Consider the following 12277-nt stretch of genomic DNA (forward strand, 5'->3'; position numbering starts at 1 on the left):
TATTTCCCCCAGCGTGCACCTTCTCCTGGTATCTCCCCCAGCCCGCACCTTCTCCTGGTATCTCCCCCAGCCCGCACCTTCTCCTGGTATCTCCCCCAGCCCGCACCTTCTCCTGGTATCTCCCCCAGCCCGCACCTTCTCCTGGTATCTCCCCCAGCCCGCACCTTCTCCTGGTATCTCCCCCAGCCCGCACCTTCTCCTGGTATCTCCCCCCAGCCCGCACCTTCTCCTGGTATCTCCCCCAGCCCGCACCTTCTCCTGGTATCTCCCCCCAGCCCGCACCTTCTCCTGGTATCTCCCCCCAGCCCGCACCTTCTCCTGGTATCTCCCCCCAGCCCGCACCTTCTCCTGGTATCTCCCCCCAGCCCGCACCTTCTCAGCCCGCACCTTCTCCTGGTATCTCCCCTAGCCTGCACCTTCTCCTGGTATCTCCCCCAGCCTGCAGCCAGCCCCTGGTATCTCCCCCAGCCCGCACCTTCTCCTGGTATCTCCCCCCAGCCCGCACCTTCTCCTGGTATCTCCCCCCAGCCCGCACCTTCTCCTGGTGTCTCCCCCAGCCCGCACCTTCTCCTGGTATCTCCCCCAGCCCGCACCTTCTCCTGGTATCTCCCCCAGCCCGCACCTTCTCCTGGTATCTCCCCCAGCCTGCAGCCAGGTCGGTCAGCTCCTGGTGCCTGTGGGGGTTAATCATCCCCCCGTCTGCTGGGATAGATTGGGCAGCCCATTGCTGGGGACCTTCCCCTGGAAGCGCTGCCTGGGAGCTGTCCCTCCCCCAGTGCTGAACTGGCTGCATCTGACACTCTCCATCAGAGCCATTTGTGAGGAGGCAGCAGCCGGGGAGCCGGGATTAGAGGATTACTGCGGGACATGTGGCTGCATCCTCCGCTGCGTCCTCTGCACAGTGTGTCGGGCTGTGTGTGACATTGTGTCAGGGGAACAATAGCCTCGTCCAGCTGCTCCCAAACAGGGACCCTCAGCTGCTGCTCAATGAGGGGCTTCTCTCATCACCCTATGCACAAAAGGGAGAAAAGTTTTGGTAGGTAAATACAGCACTGTACGTGTTGTGTGTGTGTGTGTGTGTGTGTGTGTGTGTGTGTGTGTGTGTGTGTGTGTGTGTGTGTGTCTCAGAGGGTTGTGTGTGTCTGAGGGCAATGTGTACTACAGTATATGTGTACTTTGTGTATGTGAGTATAGTGTACTGTGTGTTTCTGAGAGCAGTACGTATATGTGTAGTGTGTGTGTGTCTTAGTGTATATTGTAGGTGTGCATAATATATCTCTGATAGCGTATACTGTGTGTAGTGTGTACTGTGTTTGTGTCTCTGATAGCAGCATGCACTATATGTGTACTGTGTATAAGTGTGGGTTTGCGCACAGTGTGTACTATGTGTGTCTCTGAGTTCAGTGTGTACTGTATGTATGTCAGTGTAGTGTGTACTGTGTTTGTGTCTCTGATAGCAGCATGCACTATATGTGTATTGTGTATGTGTGTTAATTTGAGCAGTGTGTACTATGTGTGTTTGAGTGCAGTGTGTACTGTATGTGTCTCTGAGTGCTGTGTGTGTAGTGCAGTGTGTACTATGTTTACTGTGTATGTACAGTATGTCTCTGAGTATTGTGTCTCCCAAGTGCAGTATCTACTGTACAGTATATGTACTGTGTGTGATGTGTAATGTGTGTTTTTTGAGTGCAATGCGTACTGTGTGTGTCTGTGTAGTATGTGTGTGTTTCTAAGAGCAGTGTGTTCTATATGTGTTTTTGTTAGTGTAGTGTGTACTCTGTGTGTGTGTGTGTGTGTGTCTGTGTAGTATGTGTGTGTGTTTCTAAGGGCAGTGTGTACTATATGTGTACTGTGTGTGTGTCTGTGTGGTATGTACTGTGTAGTATGTACTGTGTGTGTGTGTGTTTCTAAGGGCAGTGTGTACTATATGTGTTCTGTGTAGTGTGTGTGTGTGTGTGTGTGTGTGTGTGTGTGTGTGTAGTATCTGTGTGTTTGTAAGGGCAGCGTGTGTGTCTCTGAGGGGAGTGTGTACTATATGTGTACTGTGTGTCTGTGTAATATGTAGTGTGTGTGTGTGTGTGTGTGTGTGTGTGTGTATGTTTCAAAGGGCAGTGTGTACTATATGTGTACTGTGTGGTGTATTAGTGTAATGTGTACTGTGTGTGTCTGAGTAGTATGTACTGTGTGTGTGTTTCTAAGGGCAGTGTGTACTATATGTGTTCTGTGTGGTGTGTTAGTGTAGTGTGTGTAGTATCCGTGTGTTTCTAAAGGCAGTCTGTGTGTTTCTAAGGGCAATGTGTACTATATGTATACTGTGTGTGTCTCTGAGGGCAGTGTGTTCTATATGTGTACTGTGTGTGTCTCTGAGGGCAGTGTGTACTATATGTGTACTGTGTTTGTCTCTGAGGGCAGTGTGTAGTACTGTATGTGTACTGTGTGCGTCTCTGAGGGCAGTGTGTACTATATGTGTACTGTGTGTGTCTCTGAGGGCAGTGTGTAGTACTGTATGTGTACTGTGTGTGTCTCTGAGGGCAGTGTGTACTATATGTGTACTGTGTGTGTCTCTGAGGGCAGTGTGTAGTACTATATGTGTACTGTGTGTGTCTCTGAGGGCAGTGTGTAGTACTGTATGTGTACTGTGTGTGTCTCTGAGGGCAGTGTGTAGTACTGTATGTGTACTGTGTGTGTCTCTGAGGGCAGTGTGTAGTACTATATGTGTACTGTGTGTGTCTCTGAGGGCAGTGTGTAGTACTATATGTGTACTGTGTGTGTCTCTGAGGGCAGTGTGTAGTACTATATGTGTACTGTGTGTGTCTCTGAGGGCAGTGTGTAGTACTGTATGTGTACTGTGTGTGTCTCTGAGGGCAGTGTGTAGTACTATATGTGTACTGAGTGTGTCTCTGAGGGCAGTGTGTAGTAATATATGTGTACTGTGTGTGTCTCTGAGGGCAGTGTGTACTATATGTGTACTGTGTGTGTCTCTGAGGGCAGTGTGTACTATGTGTGTCTCTGAGGGCAGTGTGTACTATATGTGTACTGTGTGTGTCTCTGAGGGCAGTGTGTAGTACTATATGTGTACTGTGTGTGTCTCTGAGGGCAGTGTGTAGTACTATATGTGTACTGTGTGTGTCTCTGAGGGCAGTGTGTAGTACTATATGTGTACTGTGTGTGTCTCTGAGGGCAGTGTGTAGTACTGTATGTGTCTCTGAGGGCAGTGTGTACTATATGTGTACTGTGTGTGTCTCTGAGGGCAGTGTGTGTGTCTCTGAGGGCAGTGTGTAGTACTATATGTGTACTGTGTGTGTCTCTGAGGGCAGTGTGTAGTACTATATGTGTACTGTGTGTGTCTCTAAAGGCAGTGTGTGTGTCTCTGAGGGCAGTGTGTGTGTCTCTGAAGGCAGTGTGTAGTACTATATGTGTACTGTGTGTGTCTCTGAGGGCAGTGTGTAGTACTATATGTGTACTGTGTGTGTCTCTGAGGGCAGTGTGTAGTACTATATGTGTACTGTGTGTGTCTCTGAGGGCAGTGTGTAGTACTATATGTGTACTGTGTGTGCCTCTGAGGGCAGTGTGTACTATATGTGTACTGTGTGTGTCTCTGAGGGCAGTATGTGTGTCTCTGAGGGCAGTGTGTGTGTCTCTGAGGGCAGTGTGTAGTACTATATGGGTCTCTGAGGGCAGTGGATTGTGTGTATGAGTGCATTGTGTACCGCATTGTATGCACACAGGTCCTGCGTGTGAATTGTGTATTTGTGTGGTGGCCAGTGCTGCACTTTGCTGCTATGGTAACAGTAATTAAACTGATAAGAGTGGAGCAATGTCAGTGTCTCTCAGCCTGGCAGCTGCACGGGAGAAGGGGGGATCACATTGCTTCCCAGCTCCATTGCTCAGAATAGGGGGAGGGGGAGGAGTTAGTGGCGAGATCTGGGGGTCTGTATTTGCATTGTCAGTCCTTAGGGGACTGTAGCCTGCAGGGAAGCTGTCGGCCGGTCAGCAGAGGGAAGCGAGCCCCTAGGCCCAGTCCAGGCTGGTAATACAGAATGTGGAGCCTGCGCTTTTGTCTGCAGTCCCCTGCATGCACATGAATAGCTGTCCTGGCAATCCACCCCTGTGGAACCCCAAATGTCTCTTGTAGAGTGACCCCCTCACCCCCACACAGGTAGGTCACCCTCTGCAGCTGCTGCTATGCGTGGGGACTCGGAGGCTCTGTAGGTTGTGTGGGACACACTTTGTCTCTCAGGCTGTTGTGCTGACACTTTGTTGCTGGGACACAGAACAAGAGGATAATGGGGGCACTCAGGCATGGGGGACTTCACAAAGCTATCCGGGCAATTAAAAGCTCACCCCTGCCTCCTCACAGAGCCGCTGTTTACCTCCCCTCGTCATTAGGATTCCTCTTACCCTGCAGATCATTATTTTATCTCCTTGTTTGTAGAATTCTGAGAAATAGATTTTTGTTGTTGTTTCATTTAACAAGAATGTTACACTGTCTGCTATAATCTCCGAACACAATCCCCCAACTCCTCTGCAGAATAACGCACAATATACACTATCCGCAACTATTGTGACGTCCCCAGATTGTATAGATTCCTTACATGTCCACGTCTTTAATATAATCTCTCTACATAGTGTATACACGTCTGTAATGTAATCTATCTACATAGTGTATACACGTCTGTAATGTAATCTATCTACATAGTGTATACACGTCTGTAATATAATCTATCTACATAGTGTATACACGTCTGTAATATAATCTATCTACATAGTGTATACACGTCTGTAATCTAATCTATCTACATAGTGTATACACATCTGTAATGTAATCTATCTACATAGTGTATACACGTCTAATGTAATCTATCTACATAGTGTATACACGTCTGTAATGTAATCTATCTACATAGTGTATACACGTCTGTTATGTAATCTATCTACATAGTGTATACACGTCTGTAATATAATCTATCTACATAGTGTATACACGTCTGTAATATAATCTATCTACATAGTGTATACACGTCTGTAATATAATCTATCTACATAGTGTATACACGTCTGTAATGTAATCTATCTACATAGTGTATACACGTCTGTAATATAATCTATCTACATAGTGTATACACGTCTGTTATGTAATCTATCTACATAGTGTATACACGTCTGTAATATAATCTATCTACATAGTGTATACACGTCTGTAATATAATCTATCTACATAGTGTATACACGTCTGTAATATAATCTATCTACATAGTGTATACACGTCTGTAATATAATCTATCTACATAGTGTATACACGTCTGTAATATAATCTATCTACATAGTGTATACACGTCTGTAATGTAATCTATCTACATAGTGTATACACGTCTGTAAAATAATATCTCTACATAGTGTATACACGTCTGTAATGTAATCTATCTACATAGTGTATACACGTCTGTAATCTAATCTATCTACATAGTGTATACACGTCTGTAATCTAATCTATCTACATAGTGTATACACGTCTGTAATCTAATCTATCTACATAGTGTATACACGTCTGTAATATAATCTATCTACATAGTGTATACACGTCTGTAATCTAATCTATCTACATAGTGTATACACATCTGTAATCTAATCTATCTACATAGTGTATACACGTCTGTAATATAATCTACCGTATTTGCCGGCGTATAAAACGACTGGGCGTACAAGACGACCCCCAACATTTCCACTCAAAATATAGAGTTTGTTATATACTCGCCGTATAAGACTACCCCCTCTTCCGCACACCTTCCACACACCAAATAAAACGTAAAAGAACATCAGATTGTAAAATGTATAAAAGTATACCCCTGTGTTCATTTATTGTTACCAGTTTCACATGAGTGCCATTAGTATTAGTATTAGTGCCATTACAGTACCTGTCATTGTCACCATTGTACGGCCACAACGCGACCGCAGCGCCTCCGGCCAGTCCCTGCATCTCCCTGTAATTGGCACTAGTGCGCAAGTCCGCATGTGCGTGCTCTGCGTAGACAAGGGGCGGGCCACGCTGATGACCCGCAGCGGCCGTACTGGATACCGCGCGATACTGGATGGTATGTAGAATGAGGTGGGCGGGCATCGGGAGGCCACTATGGGCACCGGGCGAGTATCGTAAGGCCACTATGGCAGCTATGTCTATCCCAACTGAAGTGCACCCGGCGTATAAGACGACCCCCCCACTTGGAGGCATGTTTTTCAGGGCAAAAAAGTCGTCTTATACGCCGGCAAATACGGTATCTACATAGTGTATACACGTCTGTAATCTAATCTATCTACATAGTGTATACACGTCTGTAATCTAATCTATCTACATAGTGTATACACGTCTGTAATCTAATCTATCTACATAGTGTATACACGTCTGTAATATAATCTATCTACATAGTGTATACACGTCTGTAATCTAATCTATCTACATAGTGTATACACGTCTGTAATCTAATCTATCTACATAGTGTATACACGTCTGTAATCTAATCTATCTACATAGTGTATACACGTCTGTAATCTAATCTATCTACATAGTGTATACACGTCTGTAATCTAATCTATCTACATAGTGTATACACGTCTGTAATGTAATCTATCTACATAGTGTATACACGTCTGTAATGTAATCTATCTACATAGTGTATACACGTCTGTAATGTAATCTATCTACATAGTGTATACACGTCTGTAATATAATCTATCTACATAGTGTATACACGTCTGTAATATAATCTATCTACATAGTGTATACAGTACATATCTGTTATATATAGCTACAGAATGTATACATGTATGATATATATCTATATAGTGCATACATGTTTATGTATACAAGTCTGCAATATAGCTACAGGTATATAGTGTATACATAGCTGTAACATATCTAGTGTATACATGTGTGTTTCTTTTTTTATATATGTGTGTGTGTGTGTGTGTGTGTGTGTGTGTGTGTGTGTATATATTGTATGCATGGCAATAATATATATAAGCATAAAGTATATGCATGTCTGTAATATAGCTATATAGTGTATACATGGCTGTAATATAACTACAGGTATATAGTGTATACGTGGCTGTAATATATATATATATATTGAGAGAGAGAGAGAGAGATAGTGTATACATGTCTGTAATATAGCTACAGTATATAGCATATACATGTTTCAAATATAGCTATATAGTGTTCTTATACATGGCTGTAATATCAGTGACATGCAGAAGCCTTTCCTGTCATACTAATGTATACACCAGAGTTTTGACTATATAAAGTATATGAAAAATACAAAGAATATATCATAAATATCTTCTTTGTATTATTCTAATCATCTTTATAGTCAAAACTCTGAAGTAAAAAGTCTATGGCAATTTTTTTCTGCTCATCTGTGATCAAACCTCACCAAATTTCCAGCAGTATATACAGCTAAACCTGTGTATAATGCTCACATATATATATATATATATATATATACTGCTGCACCTGTGTATAATGTCCACATGTATATTCCGCTGCACCTGTGTATAATGCCCACATGTGTAAACTGCTGCACCTGTGTATAATGCCCACATGTATATTCCGCTGCACCTGTGTATAATACCCATATGTGTATACCGCTGCACCTGTGTATAATGCCCACATGTATATACTGCTGCACCTGTGTATAATGCCCTCATGTATATACTGCTGCACCGGTGTATAATGCCCACATGAATATACTGCTGCATCGGTGTATAATGCCCACATGAATATACTGCTGCATCGGTGTATAATGCCTACATGTATATACTGCTGCACCTGTATATAATGCCCACATGTATATACTGCTGCACCTGTATATAATGCCCACATGTATATACTGCTGCACCTGTGTATAATACCCAGATGTATATACTGCTGCACCTGTGTATAATGCCCACATGTATATACTGCTACACCTGTGTATAATGCCCACATATACATACCGCTGCACCTGCCCACATGTATATACCGCTACACCTGTGTATAATGCCCACATATACATACCGCTGCACCTGTGTATAATGTCCACCTGTATATACTGCTGCACCTGTGTATAATGCCCACATGTATATATACCGCTGCACCTATGTATAATGTCCACATGTATATACTGCTGCACCTGTGTATAATGCCCACATGTATATATACTGCTGCACCTGTGTATAATGCCCACATGTATATATACTGCTGCACCTGTGTATAATGCCCACATGTATATATACTGCTGCACCTGTGTATAATGCCCACATGTATATATACTGCTGCACCTGTTTATAATGCCCACATGTGTATATATAGCGCTGCACCTGTGTATAATGCCCACATGTATATACCGCTGCACCTGTGTATAATGCCCACATGTATATATACCGCTGCACCTGTGTATAATGCCCACATGTATATACTGCTGCACCTGTGTATAATGCCCACATGAGCCCCCACATGAGCCCTTTGGCTCATAAATTATGTGTCTCCTGAGCCATTTACCTCACTGCACGATCCTGTCTTGTATAAATAGTGTATACACGTCTGTTATATAGCTACATAGTATATACATGTCTGTAATATAGCTACATAGTGTGTACATGTCTGTAATATAGCTACATAGCGTATACATGTCTGTAATATAGTTACATAGCGTATACATGTCTGTAATATAGCTACATAGCGTATATATGTCTGTAATATAGTTACATAGCGTATACATGTCTGTAATATAGCTACATAGTGTATACATGTCTGTAATATAGCTACATAGTGTATACATGTCTGTAATATAGTTACATAGTGTATACATGTCTGTAATATAGCTACATAGCGTATACATGTCTGTAATATAGCTTCATAGTGTATACACGTCTGTAATATAGCTACATAGCGTATACACGTCTGTAATATAGCTACATAGTGTATACATGTCTGTAATATAGCTACATAGCGTATACATGTCTGTAATATAGCTACACAGTGTATACATGTCTGTAATATAGTTACATAGCGTATACATGTCTGTAATATAGCTACATAGCGTATACATGTCTATAATATAGCTACATAGTGTATACATGTCTGTAATATAGCTACATAGCGTATACACGTCTGTAATATAGCTACATAGCGTATACACGTCTGTAATATAGTTACATAGCGTATACACGTCTGGAATATAGCTACATAGCGTATACACGTCTGGAATATAGCTACATAGCGTATACACGTCTGGAATATAGCTACATAGCGTATACATGTCTGTAATATAGTTACATAGTGTATACATGTCTGTAATATAGTTACATAGCGTATACTTGTCTGTAATATAGCTACATAGCGTATACACGTCTGTAATATAGCTACATAGCGTATACACGTCTGTAATATAGCTACATAGCGTATACACGTCTGTAATATAGCTACATAGCGTATACACGTCTGTAATATAGCTACATAGCGTATACACGTCTGTAATATAGTTACATAGCGTATACACGTCTGGAATATAGCTACATAGCGTATACGCATCAGGAATATAGCTACATAGCGTATACGCATCTGGAATATAGCTACATAGCGTATACATGTCTGGAATATAGCTACATAGCGTATACACGTCTGTAATATAGCTACATAGTGCATACATGTCTGTAATATAGCTACATAGCGTATACATGTCTGGAATATAGCTACATAGCGTATACATGTCTGTAATATAGTTACATAGCGTATACATGTCTGTAATATAGTTACATAGCGTATACATGTCTATAATATAGTTACATAGCGTATACATGTCTGTAATATAGTTACATAGCGTATACATGTCTGTAATATAGCTACATAGCGTATACATGTCTGTAATATAGCTACATAGCGTATACATGTTTGTAATTCTGTAATATAGTTACATAGCGTATACATGTCTGTAATGTAGCTACATAGCGTATACACGTCTGTAATATAGCTACATAGCGTATACACGTCTGTAATATAGTTACATAGCGTATACATGACTGTAATATAGTTACATAGCGTATATATGTCTGTAATATAGTTACATAGCGTATACATGTCTGTAATATAGTTACATAGCGTATACATGTCTATAATATAGTTACATGGTGTATACATGTCTGTAATATAGTTACATAGCGTATACATGTCTATAATATAGTTACATGGTGTATACATGTCTGTAATATAGTTACATGGTGTATACATGTCTGTTACGCACATTGCTCTATGTATAAGTCACACCGCATACAGTAAAAGTCTCTTTTTCCTCCCAGGTATACAAATGCTTTCAGTCCAGCCAGACACCAAGCCGAAAGGTTGTGCTGGCTGCAACCGTAAGATTAAGGACCGCTACCTCCTAAAAGCCTTGGATAAGTACTGGCATGAAGATTGCCTGAAGTGCGCCTGCTGTGACTGCCGGCTGGGAGAAGTGGGTTCCACCTTATACACTAAAGCCAACCTCATCCTTTGCCGACGGGACTACTTGAGGTAAGACCTGGGCTATTATCATCTGCTGAGTATCACAGTCCCTGCCCTGTAACCTGCTGCTCTGTTGTGTCTGGTTACTGCCGTAGAGTAGAGCTTTCCACCCATCACCTACAGTCATCTTCATATGTCTCATTACTGTGGCCAACACCGGCCTCTACTGTATGACCAGCACAAAGCACTACTGTAACTATATAACCCAGAGACACAACTACTGTATACTGTGTCCTTACTACCCCGGGGTCCACATCTAGCCCACCTTTCTCACATCACCTAATAGTGACCATACAGGAATAGCCCCTCACCCAGATACGCAACTACTGTATACTGTGTCCTTACTACCCCGGGGTCCACATCTAGCCCACCTTTCTCACATCACCTAATAGTGACCATACAGGAATAGCCCCTCACCCAGATACACAACTACTGTATACTGTGTCCTTACTGCCCCGGGGTCCACATCTAGCCCACCTTTCTCACATCACCTAATAGTGACCGTACAGCAACTACTGTATATTGTATATAGTGACTGTATATTGTGTCCTTACTGTGACCCTTCTGGCTCAGTGATGGGCAGATCTGCTTCTGTCATTTGACGACCTTTAGACGTGTAGAATACTTTTCAGGAATATACCCAAAATGATGATGATGATAATGATGATGATTATGATGATGATGATGATGATGATAATAATAATAATAAAATGTTGATAATTAAACCCTAATTATGATAATTGTTACAGTTGTGGTTTAGACTTGCATAGTGTGTAGATAGTGCAGCGCCCCCTAGTGCTGTGTTATGTCTGGTCCTGCGCAGCGCGTCCAGGTAGTTGCTGCATAATGTGCTGTTTCTGGGCAGATTTGCAATATCCATAGGTTGGTGTAAGTGTATTATGTAGTGTGCAGATACAGTATATTCCGGTGCGTCCAGGTGCATTATGTGGTAACAAGGTGTTCTCTATACAGTCTGCACTGCAGAGCGTCCCTCCGCACACAGGCAGGACTATCGGTGTAATATGTGGGTACCACCGCAGCTTGCACCCCATATACAGTATCTTCCCTTGTGAATTAAGGATTCAGTATTGGGTGTTTTCATTAAGAAATTGCGACAATGTCACAACGCAGGGAATAAGCCTTTATCTACACATTCCCTGCTCCATGACACTAAGTATACATTAACTATCATCTACACATTCCCTGCTCCATGACACTAAGTATACATTAACTATCATCTCCACATTCCCTGCTCCAGTGACACTAAGTATACATTAACTATCATCTCCACATTCTCTGCTCCAGTGACACTAAGTATACATTAACTATCATCTCCACATTCTCTGCTCCATGACACTAAGTATACATTAACTATCATCTCCACATTCTCTGCTCCAGTGACACTAAGTATACATTAACTATCATCTCCACATTCCCTGCTCCAGTGACACTAAGTATACATCAACTATCATCTCCACATTCTCTGCTCCAGTGACACTAAGTATACATTATCTATCATCTCCACATTCCCTGCTCCATGACACTAAGTATACATCAACTATCATCTCCACATTCTCTGCTCCAGTGACACTAAGTATACATTAACTATCATCTCCACATTCCCTGCTCCATGACACTAAGTATACATCAACTATCATCTCCACATTCTCTGCTCCAGTGACACTAAGTATACATTAACTATCATCTCCACATTCCCTGCTCCAGTGACACTAAGTATACATT

The 12277-nt window shown here is 42.2% G+C and overlaps 1 protein-coding gene across 1 annotated transcript; it reads left to right on the plus strand.

Moving 5' to 3' along the window:
• The first annotated feature begins 578 nt into the window (after positions 1 to 578).
• Positions 579 to 10547, plus strand: LOC134985629 (LIM domain only protein 3-like). The gene is made up of 2 exons (XM_063950449.1): positions 579 to 1036; positions 10330 to 10547. Exons 1-2 carry the CDS (start codon positions 988 to 990, stop codon positions 10545 to 10547), a joined length of 267 nt encoding a protein of 88 aa, XP_063806519.1. The 5' UTR covers positions 579 to 987.
• The last annotated feature ends 1730 nt before the right edge of the window (positions 10548 to 12277 follow it).

Source organism: Pseudophryne corroboree (assembly GCF_028390025.1).
Source record: "Pseudophryne corroboree isolate aPseCor3 chromosome 6 unlocalized genomic scaffold, aPseCor3.hap2 SUPER_6_unloc_6, whole genome shotgun sequence".
Lineage (NCBI taxonomy): Eukaryota > Metazoa > Chordata > Amphibia > Anura > Myobatrachidae > Pseudophryne > Pseudophryne corroboree.